At 42.3% G+C, this 21049-nt stretch overlaps 1 protein-coding gene across 7 annotated transcripts in view; it reads left to right on the top strand.

Moving 5' to 3' along the window:
• Cut (homeobox protein, cut) overlaps positions 1–19743 on the top strand; it is a 142813-nt gene extending 123070 nt beyond the window's left edge. For 3 of the 7 annotated variants that reach the window (XM_083048861.1, XM_083048863.1, XM_083048862.1), the window contains exons 5-9: positions 1764–3044; positions 11520–11877; positions 12285–12948; positions 13598–13871; positions 14186–19743. In XM_083048861.1, the coding sequence (XP_082904987.1) occupies positions 1764–3044; positions 11520–11877; positions 12285–12948; positions 13598–13871; positions 14186–15894 (4286 nt within the window). In that variant the 3' untranslated portion in view covers positions 15895–19743. The remainder of the gene's footprint in view (positions 1–1763; positions 3045–11519; positions 11878–12284; positions 12949–13597; positions 13872–14185) is intronic. The other 4 variants (XM_083048865.1, XM_083048867.1, XM_083048866.1 and 1 more) reach the window with 4 other exon arrangements.
• The last annotated feature ends 1306 nt before the right edge of the window (positions 19744–21049 follow it).

Raw genomic sequence — 21049 nt, forward strand, 5'->3', positions numbered from 1 at the left:
ATTGAAAAAAATATAAGTTTGATGAAGAAAGAAAAAAAGGAAAATAACGGGGTGCTGGTAGGCCGGTCACACCTCGGCGATCTCGTTTCTGATTCTTGCGCTACCGCTCTGATCTTCGGTCCCCGACTCTCTCTTCGAGGCTCCGTCGACGAGCTTTATCATCGAGTAACAATGAAAAGGACACGAGTCACGCAACGCGGACGCAAGAACGCTTCTATAGAATAAACGAGGGATGACTGAAGGAGCTTATCGAAAGAGAAAACAACAAAAATAACCCTGCTTGCCATTGTGTTCGCACTTTTCTCTGACTCTCTCTTTCTATATCGCTCTCTCTCTCTCTCTTTCTTTCTCTCCTGTCTCTCTCTCTCTCTCTCTCTCTCTCTCTCTCTCTCTCTCTCTCTCTCTCTCTCTCTCTCTCTCTCTCTCTCTCTCTCTCTCTCTCTCTCTCTCTCTTTCTTTCTCTTTCTCTTTCTCTTTCTATGCCTTCTCTTTTATTTCTCTCTTTCTCTCTCTCGATTCTTCTTTCCGTTTATCTCTATCATTCCTATCTCTTTCTGTCTCTCTGTCTCTCTGTGTATCTACTCTCATATACATACTTCATCTCTCCGAATCTTGGCTGCTTAGGCTGCACTTTTTCGAGCCACTCTCTCGCTAATACGTATATTAACGTACATTCGTAGAAGGTACTAACGCAACCGAACACACACGTTAGCCCTCCATCTCGCTACCCCCGTAGGCCCATTCTATCTCTTACCGAATGTTCCAAACATCCATTTCTCCTGCCCGCGCAAAGAGTCCTCTAAACCATCCCTTCCTCCGTACCACCGTTCCTCCATACACTGCGAAACGCAAACTTCGTGCACGCAAATTTGTGGACGATATTCGCAATATTTGCCCGGGCCGAGCCATTGTTTCTGGGACAGAGTTTATTATGAATCGATCCAAGCTGACAGAGAGAGCGCGCGATGAGAGAGAATGAGAAAGAGACACTCCATACACGCAGAGAGCCAGAGAGATACTGCAACGTGTCACCCTTTCTGAATCAAACCGACCGAGCCACCCTTCTACGTTGTCGTCGCTCGCGGTCCTATCTTTCCGATCCCTTTGCTACTTCCTTCAACCGAGTAAAATATATAATAGAGTAAGTATGGTTTCTACGCGGACATTCCACGTTAAACATCCCTTATATCGCGATTACATAACACAGCAAAATTTTCTCGAGATTTCGGCATAATTTTAAAAGACGACATATCTTCCATGAAATTACATATAAAGACTATATTTTCTTCTAAATCTTGCGATATTCCGTATTTCTGACAATTGCGTTGCAGAACGACAGATACTTTATTCGACGCGACAGTAGCGCGATTTCTCGAATCCGCACGTGTCATCGCGATCAACTTTTTTATTTAACGCGAGACGAAAGTATGCTTACATTCGCGATTTCTTTTTGGACAATTGACAACGTCTCCACAGTCCTCCTCTCGTTGGCGTCCACGTCGTTCCTCGTTTGCACATTCAAACGTGGATTATGATTCGATGAAGCGTCGAAAAAGAGAGTCTCGGTCATCCGTACGTCGTCCTGGAAGATGATGAAGAGAGTTGAAGTCACCGCTCGATTTCGCACTTTGGAAAGAGACAGCGCGAACGGACTGGCGATCAGAACGGAAACGACAATCCCCATCGCGACTCGAAATTAGGTTGAGTGTCATTTACGCGTGAGATCGTGCTGACGGGCTCCCTTGTGTTTTTGGTGGTTGCAGGTGGATTATCGTCACCCCTGCAGCGCGCCTCGACCGCCTCGCCCCACGGGGTCGGAGGTGTACCACCTACGTCCCATGTATCCTCCCAACAACCACCGCCACCACCTCCGACAGCAGTCTCTCTCCCTCCACGTTCCACCCCGACGCCCTCTTCGGCCACTTCGACGACTTCGAGCCTCCTTTTCCCGCCACCCCTCCAGAACGTCGAAACCTTCGGCTCGTTCCTCGGTGAAGAAATCGTTGCCAATTGGAGGCGGACGTTGGAAAGATCTATCATGAGTCAGCAGCAGCAGCAGCAGCAACAGCAGCAGCAGCAGCAACAACAACAGCAGCAGCAGCAGCAACAACAGCAGCAGCAGCAGCAACAACAGCAATCACAGCCATCTCAATTAAGTCAGTTAGCTCAACAGCAACAGCAGTTGCAACAAGCTCAGCCACACATGGGTTTGCATCCGCCAACAACGCCAAGTAGTTTAAATCATCTTCCATCACCGAGCGCGGATCCGTCGTCCACCTCGAATACCCCGGCAAAGTCGAATACGCCGATCGGTACGGTGTCCCTGGGCAATTTAGATATCATCACCGAAAAAGCGCCAACGCCGGTATCGGGACACGAGACGCCGGCACCACCGACGCCATCCTCCACAACCGCCTTAACATCACCGCCGAGCTTCCAGCCACCGACGTCGCTGGTGGAGACCAGCACCCCTTCGGCATCTATCAACGGCGGCGGCCTCACCCCCGGCGTGCCGAGCGCACCGCCCCCGAAGAGCCCGGCCGATCAAGAATCATGTCACAATAATAACAACAACAGCCATCATCTGGCGAACAATAACATCGGCGGCTTGAGCGTTCTCGACACGCTCAAGAGTCCGTTTCGCTTCGACGATCGAACATATCCGTTCCGATTCGGCGACGAGTTTGGCGCCGCCGGTATGGCCGGTCGGCTGGGCGAATCCCTCATTCCAAAGGGCGATCCTATGGAGGCGAGGCTCCAGGAGATGTTGCGCCACAATATGGACAAGTACGCCTCGCAAAATCTCGATACTCTTCACATAGCGAGGCGGGTGCGCGAGCTGCTGTCGATACATAATATCGGTCAGAGGCTGTTCGCCAAGTATGTTCTCGGACTAAGCCAAGGCACGGTCAGCGAGTTACTAAGCAAGCCCAAGCCCTGGGACAAGCTGACCGAGAAGGGCCGCGACAGCTATCGGAAGATGCATGGCTGGGCTTGCGACGAGAACGCCGTACTGCTGCTCAAGTCCTTGATCCCAAAGAAGGGTAAGTACCGATCATCAATGTTCCAGCTCTCTCTTTCTCTCGCTCTCAGTTTCTCTCACTAATTTATTATTATTTTTTTTTATCTCAATCGTTTCGTACAATTTCTCGACGCGCCTCTGCGTAACGTCCGACACGACGAAGGCTGGCTCGCCTGACATCTCAGTGTCCATGAAGACGGACGAGACATCGTAATTACACACAATGTGATGGGATAGCTGTGGCAATCGTGATTAATTTCGCTTCCTTCTACGCCTCCATAAAACGTAATAAACCGTGCGTTTACGGTAAAGTTCAATGGTTCAAGGATGCGCGATCGAATGTTTGCTATCTTAAGTGTGTAATTACGTTGGATCGCTCTTCGTGTTCGATTTTCGAGATACGTACAGCAGGCAACGATTCCCACAACGAATCGTCCGTCACGAGAACGCTTTGATAATTCCTGCCTTCGCCGTCGACGACCTATCGATTGATCTGACTCTCGAAAATCTTCCGCCTCGCACTGCCAATAATCCATCTCGCCGAATCACTAACCACGAGCTGTCAGCTAATTTCTCGACTGCCTAACGCGGGGCCCGATGGTACTTCCGTTCCCTCTAACTGCACCGCAGGAAAGGAATCGCTCAAGTGAATCGCATCCCTCTGCACCGCACACGCTAAGTGTGATTAGGGAGCTAATTATGCGTTGGTGACATCGTGAGCTAAATCAAATTAAAAAAGAAAAAAAATCGGACCGATAAATCATCGATAAAAGTCAATTGCAGCGAAACAAATTAAAATTTAATTATTTACAAATAGGATTTATTTACAATATATTTAATAGATTTATTTATATATATAATTGTGAGTTAAAATATGTCTCATTACATCTCGTTATATCATGCGCGCTGTTACCAAACATCCGTATTACATTCAATATCTGATGTAAAAACGCATACGCGTTGTATCTAGACTTGAACAGCTATAGTCTTAATTAAATTACGCAGCTCGTTGGCATACCTTGCCCACTATCGATTGTATGCTGCGTTTGGCAGCCATATTGTTTAGACTAATAGCTTCTGGGAATAGGAAGCCCTGGATGAGTACTGAGTAGGGGTGAAATGTATAAAGGGCTCCATGGTGTATAGAGAGGAAAGGAAAGGACAGAAGAAAGGAAGATAAGATTCCACGGAGAACGTAGAAATCCTAAACGCGTCGGTCTATACTTATCGCAAAAGGCAATTTACACTTTTCTGATTACCACAGGTTTGCTGAATTATACTGAGCGAACAGCGTTTTATCCCAACCATCAATTGCAGGGCGTTCTTGTGACGCTCATGGCGATTAGAAAAATATTCTAACGCTCTATTATCTTCCGTAATAATAAAAATTATGAAAACGCAATATATGTATAATATCGCGATAAAAATTCTTCTTGGCACATTTCATTCACTACGTGATTTTACACGACGTAAATTACAAATACTCGCGATACGCGACTGCGGTCCCTTCCGCTTTTTTGTAAATATTAATATCAATCGCGCAGGATGTGTTGACTCAATGCCATCATTTTCCCTTCACGTCCGGTGACGAAATAAAACATGTATATAAAATTCGTGCCGGAGCACGACACGCGTCTCGCATCAATGGATTGTCGGTTTCCGTTGGATCTCTCTGGTAACAACAATCACGGGGGCATTACAGCGGATAGGACGGAGAGTGCACGCGAGAGAGGGAGGGAATTCTCTCTGAACGGCAACAAGAACGAAGGGTTAGGGGCTGCCCCCGTGCCGTGGGATGGCGAGAAGGACACGGTGACAAAAACTTTGGGGATCGTAACATTTCTCGACGATGCGTCAGCCGTAAAATTACAGGGACGCGTGTATCATCCCGCGTGGCGTGATCGCGACAGTAAATCAGAATTGCAGAAATGCTAATGTACAGAGAAATATTGGTCAGGTAAACGATCCGCGAGAGGGAAGAGATCGTAACGAGAAAAATATCGGTCGGTTTTTCTTTTATTCGTTTTAAATGCAGTCCTCTCCTCCTCTCTTCTTTCGCGCTACATAGACTCTACTTCGTAATTTTATTTTACTTCTAAATTAAGGCTGAAGAGCGCATTTGTGTACAGTATGTACACCCGTTTATTAGAGGCAACTGTGAAACATATCATGCTCCATTGCATAAAATAATTCAACGGTTGCGCTAGCGATATGAATCAAGCTCTTTCAGATTCGAAAACAGTTACGATCGGTTGGATATTTATTATCTGTATTAAAAAATATAGCAGCATCATCAATACGGAGGGTTCTCTTTAGTCGTCGGATTAATCACCGCGGCCGTTTGTTCGTATGAGTCATGGCCGTTGGGTTCTTTGTGATCGTAACGAGAGTCCGCCGCGGTTCAATAGCATAAATATACTTGGAGTAATGTCCGAAACTTCTATAATCAGGCGTGATTTATGGGCAAAAATCGGTGGCTTTATAAAGCCTGAAAGGCGCCGCCTAGCTTCGGAGGTGGAGGGGTCGGTTGAGATAAGTTTGCGCGCGTCGGGCTAAATACCTGATCTAACGACTCATCGCGCTATATAGACAGGCGCAGGCAATACCAACCTGTTACTGAAAGCTTCATTGTGATCTGTAAATCGACTTTACGGTCGTCTTATATTTATCTCATTCGTACCGCTAAACACTGTTACCATTATAATGGACTATTAATCTCCGCCTCCACGATGATTTCATTTTAATTATTTCGTCGGAATGATGGAAGAAGGAAGAATCTTTTCGATATAATTATTATCAATACATATTTCTTAATTTTTCTTATCGCTCTTATTTGTACTTATTTACGAGCGCAATATTTTTCGCGGAAATTTACGCGCGTATACGACTGACAATGAATTTGTTCGCACGTAGTTCAGGGTGAGAGATGATTTGGATGCAGTTAACATCGCCAGAGAGAGTTTCCCGGTGGCCTAAATCAACGGGCGAGTTATATAAATTACGCAGATATCTTTCAGTCGGGTGTCGCTCAGAGGGAGGGCGAAAAAATCGCGCGCATTCGTGGAAACTACTAATCTCCTCGCGACACAAACATATCTGGATCTTGGCCCACTATTCAGCGCGGTATAACGTCCGGGCGCGGGTTTATTATTGCTCGTGGAGCGCTCTGCAACATACACACACAATTGATCTAAGAAAGCGCACGCAAGAGCAACGCACAGCGAGCGAGATTACCGTAATAAACATAGTTGGTCCAGCTCCAAGTCAGTTTATTGCTGAATCTTGTTTCCTGCAAGGGGGAGGAGGGAGTGCGATCCTTGTCGGGGACTTTTCGCGACGCGACCGACCATCACGATGGACGAAAATCATGGTCGCGATGATTTGCAACCGCAGCGTGAAACGTTACGAGCCGTACTTGCAGCCATATAACTGCAATTTCCGTGCGAGGCGACGGGACGTTTATATATATGTATGTCTTTATAACTGATATAATTATCGCATTTTATGGTGGAGCGCGCGATTATGATGGGCAGATTTTTCGTCATTTCCGCCTATGATTAGATACTAATTTAAAAAAGAAGGACTAATAATTAGCCAAGTATACGTAGAAAGCATTACCGAATATCGCGAGGAGCGATTTGCTTAACGACCGCGGCTATAAAAGTATCTCATTTGCGTACATTGACCCGATCCGAAAGAGAGATAACGCTATCGAAGCGCAACGGCGATTTCAAAACTTATGACAGTCTTCGCACGTGGCAGCTATATAGATATTCGTATATGTATAATACGCGGATCATTAAACAGAAATTTATGCGACTGATGAAATTTACAGAGGTCATTGAAAGAAACCAGCCGATTGTCGGTTTTGTATGAGAATCTTGTATTCAGATCTTTACACACAAATCTTTACACTCTACGACACTTTACGAACGTTATATTTATCGATCGTCTGCAAAGTTATAGATAAAACTTTTTCAAGCGGCTTTTAATCATATAATCCCAATTTAAACTTTTATTCGTACTTAAAAAAAAAACTGTGAGAATATTGCTAGGTGTGTTGAATGTTTCTATATTACTATATGTTTCACATATCGTGTCGTAAAATTCTCTCGTTACAGATATTTTAAATGCATTGTGTTCGATTGAAAATCTCTCGCTTTTGAATTACATTCGGCAGTTTCCGACCAAGGAATCTGGTTCAATTTCGACACACGTGAGAGAACGGTTCCTCCGAGTCGCGAACGATTCTTTTTTAATTACCCCGATGATGAAACTGGCGACGATGCCTTGCTGTGTTATGAACATCGCATGACTATCTCATCGTCAATTAAACAGGCTGCACCCGCAAAGGAAGGCAAGGAAAATGCTCTTTGTACACAGGTGTCTGTGTACCTAGAGAAAGAGAGTGTCTGTATTCCGCGCGAACGAGTTTCGTTCATTAGCGCTTGTGCGTCGATTTTATCAGATTTTCCGACACACCTCGCTAGCGAGCTGTCCAGAATTTTCGGATGCAAACGCATCCTTATTCCTAGTGACGAGAATCGGAGATTAGTTGATACAATCGCGCTCCAGCATCCGAGATCCAACACATTCAGATTCTCCTCGAAATAGATATTTCAAATCGAAGGAAAAAGTATCTTCGCATATTTTAGATTTCACGAGTTTTCTTGGGCTTCCACTTCGATTACTCAATAGTTGTTTGATCAACGTATTATCAGACATCTAACAGTACATTTACAATAGACAACACGCGAGATAATTTGAATGCCTACAGGAAAATGCGAACAAATATGTATGTACTTATCTCGCGCTTATCTTTGAAACAATATCATCATCATGAACGCGTTCGAGGACGACATTCGCACGCACTGGAAATATCAATTCTTTTTTTTAAATCAGCATTGCTTAAGATGTAATTTTATAATTTATTTCGATGAAGCTACTCAAGTATGACGCAACGAAATATTCGCAACTCTCTCAACTTTCCTCGAGTTTATGTGCCAATTTTACTAAAAAAAAAAAATGCATCGATTTCCATCCATACGTGAACCTACATAGGCAAACTTTCCACAAACCGCGTGCGATCGCGAGTCGCGACGCGTAACTCTTGCTCGCTCCCGCGAACGCACAATCGGGTGAATTTCTTAAGTCACCGGTCTCCCACGAAATCGTTCCAGATTTTGCAATCATCAGGCAGAACCATTGTCGGCGTTTTCTCTCTCTCTCTCCCTTATGTATATCCGCGTGTGCGCGCGGATCGCGTCGCGTGCACGTGCATGCGCCGAGACAATTTTACGGCGCGAATATAATTGCCGCCTGTGTATACCCTGGGGATGGGGTGCGAGGGGGTAGGGTATGGTTTCCTTTCCGGCGAAACACGCACGAGTGTATCGCGAAATAGGTTTCCTTCTCTCGTCGTCGTCGTCGTCGTCGTCGTCGTCGTCGTCGTCGTCGTCCATTGTGTTACCGCGATTGTTCTCGCCTTTCGTCGTCGATTCCCCGTAACCGGTCGGTCTTTGATGCCGCGATCGGGACCGCACGTCGACCGTGACGTTTCGCCATCGTCTCCACGGAGGTGGTGGTGAGACGGTCGGCGCAATCCGCTGAGAAAAGTATGGATTTAGCGCGCAAAGCTCAAGCGACACACAATGCGCGACGTGCCGCGACGACACGTTGCGTAAAACGGCCGGGCCATTTTCCAAGCGACTTATCCCGGCCGCGTCGAGACTTTTCAGACCGTGGGAGATTGACGTGTGAGCGATCGAAATAGCGATGAGATGAAAATCTATCTTATCACCTCGGTATCGTGAATATACAATGTATAATCGTGTGCTTTCTCTTTTTTTTTCTTTCAGAATATAACGCGATTTTTTGCGTCTTTCCTGTAACGTAACATCCTTTCGAGCTTGTTGAAATGCTCCTAAATCTAATTTCGCCGTTAAATCTGCCAACATTACCGTGCAATACACATTCGCGACTGAAAAATGGTACACACCAGATTGGGCAAACCTATAGAAAAATGTTTCTTTTAATTGAGAGAAACATTGCGAATTCGCAACGATACCGTTCATTGTTGAGTTGATGAGAAAGAGTTGCGTTGTCTGCAGATATTATATATGACAAGCAAATAATTGCGCGCTCGTATCGTCGTATACATATATGTTGCACGCGCCATAAGGTATCGCTCGCGATCGTATTTGTCCGATAATATTTGTTGTACACGACTAGACTCTTATTCTAGTTTTCCTATGAGAAGTCGTTGCGAGAGGATGTCGGAGAACGTATATAATCAACCAACGCGCGATTCTATATATTGTATATATATATGACGCGCATGAGGTTTCCCACGTGAAATGCCGCGCAAAATATCCGCGGAAAAGAAGATGTTATTATAGTGACGCAAGTGACTCATCTCCCACCGTCAATTTCCAGCAGAAAATTATATTACGCTGTCGTTTGATTTGCGCGATAACGGTACTGGAGAAAATCATAAAGCGCTATACGTATCGCGTAAAATTAACGTTGTCATCGGTAATAAGCGACGATTAACAAAAATTAGACCCCGCGAGAATCCGAGTGAATCGTAATCGAAAAAAGAAAAAATTCGTTTGTTTTTAATACCTTTGAGATTTAATCAAGTTCGCGATTCCTCCCTTAAAATATCGCCGTTGTTCAACCGGAATTCAAAGGGATACATCCCGTTCGATAGCGATAAAGCGCCAATTTCGTTAATCGGACCGCAAATGGTCCATCCGCAGAAAAGACGTAATGGTGACCTCATTTCTTTTATCTCGGTATACCCCGCAAATACCATTCCACGTAATGTAATCGTTACGTGTGTGCTTCTCCGAATTCGAGCGATAAAAAATTGACGGTATAATTATTATAAGACTATTGGATATTTTTATATATATGAGATGTGATAAGGAGATTTACAACACATTTTTTCTTTTTATTCACGTAGCAGTCCTCTTGACAAATTTTCAATTACCAAGTAAGATGTTTGCCAAGTAGAAAGATTATTTCATATCGGAGTGCAATCGTGATAATATCCAGAGCTTCTCACTTTATGAATATATCATTAATAGTACTGTGTTGATTGTGAACAGATTCAGAATCCGTATAATTCTACGAAAGAACTTTGTTACCTCTATATATCTATAGACGAAGACAGAACAGAAAAGCATAATCGCTCGAGTTTGCTGGCAGAGACTCAAACATTGCGACACACAATGCGCGATTGCGCATACACGTCATCGCGTTCTTTCTTCTAGATCCCCGATTTCACTCGACTGCTTCAGATCCACCCACTCTATCGTCAATATCGCGGATTTGTTATCTCGATCTGTCAATTTTTTCTCGACGTATATATTGCCTGCCATAATTATTTATATCAGCGTTAAAATTAAATAAAATCTAAGATAATAAAACGGAATGACTTACTTGGGTCACCAAGCGAGTTAAGACCTTTTCAGAGAATGTAACGGCATTAATACAGAATGAAAAGTAGATATTAGATTATTCTTTTGTTTAATATACGAGAAACGTGTCGCGTAAATGCGCAGATGCTGCGATTGCTTACGGTATTAACAGTAATCATATCTACACAACGAAGTAAAATGATGATAAAAACGCAGCTACACATTAGCTTGAAATCAACGAATCATGTGCCTGGCAAGAGTCATTTTACAATCGTGGAAAACTGCATCGAGCAGAAATTCCGCTTACAAATCAGAGAGACACACATCAGATCTTGAAACGCCCCGAGATTATTTCTTGTGTGAAATGCGATATGTGTGCGCCCGATTCTTCGCCGCAAATCGCTTTCTCTCGTGTGCAATGCTCGGGAGAGCAATCAAAGACATGATCGATGGTTCGTTCGTCTGAATCTCACAGCTGATTGGTCAATTAGACGGGAAACACGTAGGAGGACTACACTCCTGCCGATGTGCAGGGGGAAGACCGCAAGGGAGAGGGTCCAGAAGAGGATATTTTAATTATCGTCGTTGAGTATACTTTGCCTTCGGGTTCAGCACGCTGTTATCGATTGCGCGCGTTATTAATTGCTCACGAACATCAAATCATCCTCCAAATATGACTCGCTACCGTGTGTAGGCTAGTTTATCTCCGAATAAACATCCCTCGCGAGAAAATGAATATGGTTTACAAGATCAATTTATGACTTTGCAACAATACATGTCAGATTAAATTCATATACGCGTAATGAATCCTACAAATCGTATTATACGATGCTAGATAAATAACAACATGTTATAAAAATATGTTGAAATAATAATAATTAAAAAAAAATGCGTAAAAAATAGCAACTACTCTATTGCGAACGGTAATCACGTCGAGAATTATTTGTGCATTCTTCATTTATAAACTTATTTTTATATATTATATATTTTTATTTATATATATGTATATGTGTATATTTTTAAGACCACACAAACTGAGTAAGAATACACCACAAGTTGTGCCTCACCCGTAGAGTATGTTTCAGGCAAGGAGCAGGGAATGCCAGCATTCGCACGTGGACCACAGGATGGTGGTCCGCCGGAAATGAGTGACGAAAGATTGGCGCATATTCTTTCGGAACCGAGCCATATGCAAATGAGAGGCGAGCATGAGATATCGAACGACGCTGATAGCAAGAGTCCGAATAGGATCGGTTGTCCGAGTCCGTTTAACAAGGACAGACTGGACAGACTGGACAGCCAAAACAGGAGACTGAAGAAGTACGAGAACGATGACATTCCCCAGGAGAAGGTGGTGAGAATTTACCAGGAGGAGCTGGCTAAACTGATGGGCAGGAGAGTAGAGGATCTTCGTCCGCGAGAGTTTTCTAGGTAAGATTATGACGTGGATCTGCTTATCGAAGTTCGAAATGTCGCAGCTTATATATACGAGCAACGCATGATCTCTACCGATGAAAATTGAACAATGATGACACATCTCTATCGATGACGATTCAATTAAAGCATTAATATATTTCCTCGAATACATTATAGCAAGTTGAAATGTCAAGAGCAAACGATCGTTTCGTGAGGTAACTTTTTTCGAGTAGTGCATTTTATCTAAAAATAATCGATGAGCTCGAACATGACGTAGATTTATATCTCGATTATAATTTAAGATCTTTTAATTTGAAACGTATAATTTAATGCCGTAATGATATCTGTATAATATTTACGTATGACTGCGTTAACGCGATTGATTATTATTGAGGACAGCACATGACCTCGATTGACCGTAGTGCGATCTTTCCACATTTTTTCAGTGGCACTCAAGGCGGTCTTCAAGGTATCGAGCGCACGTCGGAAGATATTCGATTGGCATTGGATGCTTATCATCGTGAACTTCAAAAATTGAACGCTGCATCAGGTCAAAATCCTTCGATGACCGGATTGCCAGGATTACCTGGACTTCCGGGCTTGCTGGCGCTCCAGCAGCAAGCTCTTCAGCAACATCACTTAGCCGCGAATGGCGGCAGTGCCGCTGTTCAAGATTTGAGTTTAGGCAAAGTGGATCCGCGCAATAAAATGATAAACGGCATATCGGAGGAAGAGAAAGAAAAGATGGAGGAGGCGATGAGACATGCCGGTAGCGCTTTTTCCTTGGTGAGGCCGAAACAAGAATCGACGGGTCCTCAATCAACACCCGGCGGTTCTAGCGCGAGTTCTCCCCTGGGCAATTCCATACTTCCTCCCGCGATGACACCCAACGAAGAGTTCGCCAGTGCGGCGGCTGCCAGCCCCTTGCAGAGGATGGCCTCCATCACAAATAGTCTGATAAGTCAACCGTCCACACCAACTCATCACTCGGCCAATCAAAGGCCTTTGAAAGCTGTGCTTCCTCCGATTACGCAGCAGCAGTTCGACATGTACAATAATCTTAACACCGAAGATATCGTGAAAAGGGTAAGTTTTTTCATATCTTCTTCATGGAATATATCTTTCTCGTTATCGACCTTATCATTATCGAGTTTTGTTTATACGAGGGTAAATAAAAAAGTAAAGTGACAAATAAAGAAAAATACATTTATTTTAACGTATGTGGAAAATTTACATATCATTTTTCGACATAATCCCCACCAACATCGATACATTTGATCCACTACTTAATAAGCTTCTGTATTTCATCCTGGAAGAAAGATTTGGGTTGGATGCGTAGCCAGTTATGGACCACTGCAATGACCTTCTCATCCAAAGAAAATTTTTTTTCTCGTAGTATTTTTTTTTTTCATCTTTTCGGTTTATTAAAAGAAGCACTACGAGGAAAAAATTTTTCTTCGGATGAGAAGGTCATTGCAGTGGTGCATAACTGGCTACGCATCCAACCCAAATCTTTCTTTCAGGATGAAATACAGAAGCTTATTAAGTAGTGGATCAAATGTATCGATGTTGGTGAGGATTATGTCGAAAAATGATATGTAAATTTTCCACATAGGTTAAAATAAATGTGTTTTTCTTTATTTGTCCCTTTACTTTTTGACTTACCCTCGTACAATTTATTATTTGCTTTTTTCATTGCGTTTCATTTTAAATATCTACTACTTGTATTGTACAGGTGAAAGAACAGCTGTCGCAATATTCGATTTCGCAGCGGCTATTCGGCGAGTCGGTGTTGGGCCTGTCTCAAGGATCAGTGTCGGATCTCCTCGCACGTCCTAAACCATGGCACATGCTGACTCAAAAAGGTCGCGAGCCCTTCATTCGAATGAAGATGTTTCTTGAGGACGACAACGCAGTACACAAGCTGGTCGCAAGCCAGTACAAGATCGCTCCAGAGAAGCTGATGAGGACCGGCGGCTACGGCGGCCTGCCTCGTAAGTTTAACTCAGGTCAATATAGATGTTTTGTTACTTTATTATCAACATAGTTTGGGAGCTCTGTTGTATGTCAGTCAAGCACAACGTCACGATGATGTGTATACTTAGTTACGATGAAGAATGGCCCTAAACAAGCATGACATTTTTACAACATATAGATGCAACTTCTTTATTTTATCGTAGAATTACGTAAGCGTTGTATGCTCTTCAAAAGACATGAATAAAAAAGAAATTGCATTCTGACGTCCGTAGAAGATGAGCTTTCGGACTATGAAATTTTAGTTATATCTGTAGAATTTTCTTGATCGAATTTTTCATTGTTACAGCGTGTGGAACACCCATGAAACCTATGCCGCCGACGAAACTCGTGCAAGAACAACTGCAAAACGCAGCGAAGGCGCAGGCCGCCGCTCAAGCAGCTGCGCAAGCAGCGGCGGCGCAGCATCAGCAGGAGAATCAGATGCAGCTCGGCCCACCTCAGCAGAGTCCTCAGCATCCGCAACATCCGCAACATCCGCAACATCCGCAGCCTCCGCCCCCGATGATGTTGACGCCGCCCGGACCCCATCATCCGCACACTCAGCTCAGCATGCAAGAATTACAAAAGAAGCAACAACATCAGCAGCAGCAGCAAATGTCGCTGCACTCGCCGCATCATCAGATGGCACCGTCGCCTCTTCGCAGTCTTCATCCACACATTTCACCAAGCGTATATGAGATGGCCGCTCTTACGCAGGATCTCGACACACAGACCATTACCACGAAAATCAAGGAAGCGTTACTGGCGAATAACATCGGCCAGAAGATCTTCGGCGAAGCAGTCCTTGGTCTATCGCAGGGTTCCGTCAGTGAGCTGCTGAGTAAACCGAAACCGTGGCATATGCTTAGCATAAAAGGCCGGGAGCCTTTTATCAGAATGCAACTTTGGCTGTCAGACGCGCACAATATTGATCGACTCCAGGCGTTGAAGAATGAACGACGGGAGGCAAATAAAAGGCGACGCAGCAGCGGTCCAGGTCACGACAATAGTTCTGATACTTCGAGCAACGACACTGCCGAGTTTTACCATGCGGCATCACCTGGCCCGGGACCTACTACCGGCAAGAAGCAGCGCGTTCTCTTCTCGGAGGAACAGAAGGAAGCTCTCAGACTCGCATTCGCCCTGGATCCGTATCCCAACGTGGCCACCATCGAATTTCTTGCCAGTGAACTTGCCCTGTCTTCAAGGACGATAACGAACTGGTTCCACAATCATCGAATGAGACTCAAGCAACAGACGCCGCATGGTCAACCAGAGCCGCAATCGCCGCGAGAACCTGGCCAACCGTTTGACCCCGTTCAATTCAGATTGCTATTGAACCAAAGACTGCTGGAAATTCAGAAAGAGAGACTGGGTCTAGGAAATGTACCCTTACCATACTCTCCGTACTTCAATCCCAACTTGGCGGCTCTGGTGGGTAACGCGCTGAAAGAACAATGTTCCGGCCTCGATCTCTCGATGAACGCCCTGAAGAGGGAACCGAATCAAGAATTTGAAGATGAGGATGTCGAGGACGCGATGAGTAATCTCGGTAGCGAGGACTCGGAGGGTTCGGCCGGCAGTATAAAAAGAGAACCCACAGAAACGCCGACGGCACCTACGACGGTCAGGTCCAATAGAAGGAAACCCGCGGCACCGCAATGGGTTAATCCGGAGTGGCAAGAACCGACGAGAGCAGGTGACGAAGTCATCATCAACGGCGTTTGCGTGATGCAAACGGATGACTACGGTGTGAAGAGGGAGACCGAGGAGACCATAAGAGTCGAGCCAACCCCGGTGCAAGACCGATACGAGGAAGATGTCCAGAGTGACGTCTCTTCCGTATCCGGTAACAATGGGGCCGATCGGGATAGCCCACTGCCCAGTCCAAAATCCGGTCAGAATAGTCCAACGACGTCACTCAGACCGCCGTCGGTGCAACAGACGCAACAGTCCACGGAGGAGAGTCCAAAGGACGTGGTAAAGCACGAACCCGAGGAAACGTGGGATTACTAGAACAGTTTAAAACGTAAAATTTTATGGGATTACCCGCGAACTCGGTGTTTTCTTCTCGAAGAATGGAGATCGAACGAGGTTTCCGATGTGTCTTCAGGATGATATTATTGAGATACGCCAAAACGACGCTTTATAAGAAAAGACGTTCCGCGAGTTCACGATATCCATCGGTCTAGTTAAGTTTTAAACGAGGAAACCAGTTATAGGACTCGGTCGTGTTGCGAGTCCTGCCTACCACGAGGGCATTATCATAGGAAGGCGAACCGCGAAAGTCTGGGACATTCTTGGAGGGTGTCACCAAACACAGAAACTAGGGGACATCTTGGTCGGCTTGGACGAGGCGCCAAGAGAACGAAAGGATCAAAACTGAACGGAGCTCAATCAAAAGGACCTCATATTGTGACGTTTTCTACGCGGCAAGTGGTACGAGATCGGTGTCGGTACGCGTCGGTGCGAAATCGTATCGTTTAAACGAAGACTGTGAAATACAACGGAGTCGGCTGTGGGATGACAACGGGCTCTCGTTGCAATTCGCTCGAAATTTGAGAGAACCCGGGCCGCTTTCGCTTTCGGATGTAACACCTCCCCTCAAAGACGAATGATACGGTAGCGTACCATTCCGGAAGTGGGGAGACGAATGGACTAGATGATGCATGGAAAACGAAGGTGGTCCGGGTTCGCCACACAGTGCAATCTCCCAGTAACTAATTGTTAGATCGAATTATTATTAATTTTTAACGAAAAATTGCGCGCGACGGAAAACGGCCGATTAATAATTATTGCATAATTGTGATTCATGTTATTGTTTATACTCGCCTCCCTATCCCCCTATAATGGTTAAGCTGTTAATGTTATATATTCCTCTCTTCCCTTCTCTCTCTCTCTCTCTCTCTCTCTCTCTCTCTCTCTCTCTCTCTCTCTCTCTCTCCAGTTATATACTTTTTACCACTTTTGGTTTAAAAAATTTTACATTTCCCTTTTCTCCTCTTTTTATCCTACTTTTTGCTCTTATCTGCCTATTTATAAAATTGCGAGGAGAATGATCACTTAAGACCGTTACCAATGTTATTATTATCACTGCTATTATGATTACGATTTATTAATATTATTATATATAATATTATATTATTATTATTATATAATTATCATTATGAAATATTTTCAGTTGTCAAAAAAATCTGTCATCGATTATTATTTTTACGTTAATATGTTGAACGGCATGCAGAATGTATAAAATACCAAAAAGAAGTAAATTTATTCGTTTCACGATATGATTATTTAAACTTCCTTTTTCTATTTGTTGGAATTTCTATTAGCTGCGCTAGAACAATTGGTTATATGAATATCTTTAATAATTTTTATTTAATATTCTGAATATATTATTATTATTATTAAATATTATATTATTAGGCGCTTATGTTGTCACATTGCTTATTATCATTATTATTATTGTCATTATTATATCAATATTGTCACTATTATTTTATTAGAGAATCATTATCGCAACAACAATGTGGCTTATAAAGCCAATGTGATAGAGCTTATATTGCGATGTAGAGAGAAAGAGGACGTGTAAACGAAAGGACGAACAGGCACGTCGACTTCATCGAACGAGGCGAGAGATTGCGCGAGTTTATAATTCTGCGATTTCTGGCGTATGTAAATATCTGTACAAATGGAAGGAAGGAAAGAAAACTTGGCGAAATATTATGAGAAAACACAAAACTACATATACATACATGCATACACACGTATACACACACGATCTTGTATATTTACTTATCACACTTAATTATCTAATAGCGTAACGAATATATCCACGCAGACTAACAGCGAATACTGCACGCTGAATTTTCACCTGTCGCAGTCAGTATCGCACATTTTAAGGAGGAACTCGCGTAATCAGCTACCAAACGATGAGGAGTGAGCAGATAATTAAGCCGCGTATTTCATTAACTGTTCGTTGCGATTCGTGAAAATGCAGCGTTCGGGTTATTACGAGCGGCGCAAAAGGAAGAACACATAATTACGAGAATTTGCCGTAAATTATCGATGCCTAGAAAAAGAAGGGAGAGAAAAAAATGCGCAGGAGACATTTCGAAACGATTCAGTGTTAAGAGCGAATGGATAAACGCGTGCGTGCATGATGAATTTCGTGTGTATGTGTGAGAAAGAGAGAGAGAGAAAGAAAGAGAGAAAGAGAAACAAGTCCTCGAATTATTACGAATCAAACTCTAGTATATTTATCAGAATAAATTTTAATCTTCAATTAAACAAAAATTCTAGTCCGCAGTTATAAAAATAAAAAAAAAATGAATGAACAAACGCGAAATGAGATATTGTACGGGCAGAGGCGCATCAAAGAGTTCGTGCGAGACGATCGCTGTAGAAGGGCATTGCTAAACGAGAGAGAGATCAGTGATCGATTGATTCTTTCCCCCTTATCCTCCACCCCGACTCTCCCCGAACCCTCGATTCTTTCTTAAATTTTTCATGAATCGTCACGACGAAAGTCGATCGGACCGGAATATCGAATGTGTACATATACATATATTGCTATACTCGTGCGATTACGTCTCGTAATTTAATTGACGCTGATGAATTCCGCCTGTCGACGAGTGATCCGAGTCTCACGAGAAATAACGTAGCCTGGCGATCGACGAGGATATAAACGATCATATGTTAGACGAGAATTTCGTCGATCGTTCGTATAATCGTCGAATGATACATATATCGATGCGGCTGCGATAGAGAAAGCTCCGGATGTGAATTAGATTAGTGGATAAAGCAAGGGAGAAAACAAAAGACGGAGAACAAACGCGTGCGATCTCAAATCTTCGAACTATACCAAACTAAATTATTTCACCATTATTATTTCACGATCGAGCATTAATCCAACATTCATCCTTTCGATTTAATTAACTTGGGTTAACGACGCGCGGCAATCGCGAAATAATTCGTAGACAATCGTCGATCCTCACCGATGACAGAAGTCCAATCATCGAGCCTTTCGTTCTTCGGGATCTATTATAGATGCGACATTAATACAAACTCGTATTGGCGAGATGATCGGCAATTTAACCGATAATAGCGGCTAAAGCGTTTGATCATTCGGCGGATCGACGATCTTACGATTTATTATATGTATACACGATTATGATTATTTCCCTTTTCTTCATTTTCGCGGCGAAACAAGCGTAACGCATATAGATTTTTTGTAGATACAGGATAGCCGATAGATAGCCGATAGCTTTAATTATTTAAAACGCGGTACAACTTTTATGTCGAGGACAAAGATCGACGAGACCGTCTAGGATGGTGTGCGTATGACGGAACATGTATTATAACGTAACGAATAATATACACAAGTGCGTAACTGCGTGCGAATGCGTTATTAGCGTTATCGACAACGGCGGGAAGGAGGGAAATCATATCGTAAACCTAATAATGAATATTTTACAACAAAAGGTAATTGTAGATAGACACATTCAAAAGCTGTTGAGGCCCCCCCAGGAGACGCATCAAGGTGAAACGCGCGCGTATGCAACTCGAAATGCAGAAACGCGCGGGCATGCGATGATCAAAAAGGGAAGAATAAACGAATCACACATAAACGAAGGACACTGTCATCCAGTAGTGAAAATAATGTATTAAACAGAAAAAAAAACAAGAAGGTTTACCTAAAGTAATAGTCTATTGATTTGTATTTTATTTCGAACTGTATTATAGCTTAAAGAGTATCCTGTACATTGCATAAACACACGAGCACTATTGTTTTAAATTGTACGTTTATGATTATTATACGAAGATAAAAAAGAAATAAATAAGGTATACAAAGTATTGAAGATATATGAGAGATTTATTGACGATCTTAACTTAAGGGTCTTTAATAACTCCTTTACGCACACACTGCGCGCGCGTTCTACACAAGTAAATTATACTATACATCCATATCTTCCATGAGAAATTTTAAAATTAGAACGATTTATTACAAAAAAATATCGATAATACCGCCTCGGAGACATTGAGAGCACGTGCTTTATATATTTTTTCTTTCTCTTTTTATTTTTCAACTTCAAAACATTTATTCTCTCGTCGTATTTCGAATAACTTTAGCTATTATCTTTTTGATTAATTTTTTATATGTACATGTTTATATAACAATTACCATATTTTATGATTGGCAAATGGGTACAGGAATCGTTCATTTTCATGAAGATAGAAAATGTTTCACAATATCTTAGTCTTTATATGCAACATATGAAATGATACGATTTATTAAGGAGCAAAGTAACATATTTCTTTTCTTTCAAATTTATATATTTCTATAATTTAATAGTAAAGCTATGCAATAAATTAAAGAAACTTGTAAAAATATACATAATAATGCAAAGAGCACTCGATGTCTCGAACATTCTTAAGTATAGTTATGCTGATTATTCTGCATGTTACTTGTTATTCTGATTTAGTAAATAAATCTTGCATTCTTATCGATTTAAAATTCGTATTAGTTGTAAAACATGCAATAATATAATTCAACCACGAGATAAAATGGAAGATTATCTTCATTGTATATACATATAATTATATTATTCATATCAATGTCTCCTTTCAAGAATTTCTAAATTAAAAAGCCTGTATTTAAAAAATATATATATTATACTGCTAATTATTATAATAACCCATCTTTTCCCTCTTTTCCGTTTTGATCTTTTTTTTATGTAGCTTATAAGTGGCAAACTTTATCACAATTATAAGTATTTTGCTAAAATAACTAAACTATTTGATTAATTCAAACAAATATTTTTTTCTTTTCGTTCTTGTAGATATTAATATTAAAAAAAGAAGAAATTAATTATATATATATTAGATTGTATATATATCTTTAAATTCTTTAACATTTATATTATCGTGCAAACACAAAAATAATTAAACATAACATTATTATCTAGAAAGAAGCAAAAATAAATCTTGAAGCGTATTAAATTATTAAGAAAAGAATATTTTAATTTTTATCATATATTCACTGGAGCGGCACATTGGAGAGAAATAAAACAACGAGGATTTTTATAATTTGCAACTTGTTGCCTTCAATTGCAAATTTATATAACATAAATTTTATGCATATTTGTTAAAAGTATTTTTTCATATTCCT

The sequence above is a fragment of the Prenolepis imparis genome, unplaced genomic scaffold, assembly GCF_030444845.1.
Source record: "Prenolepis imparis isolate NDT839.2.m4 unplaced genomic scaffold, iyPreImpa1.0 SCAF_10, whole genome shotgun sequence".
Taxonomy (NCBI): domain Eukaryota; kingdom Metazoa; phylum Arthropoda; class Insecta; order Hymenoptera; family Formicidae; genus Prenolepis; species Prenolepis imparis.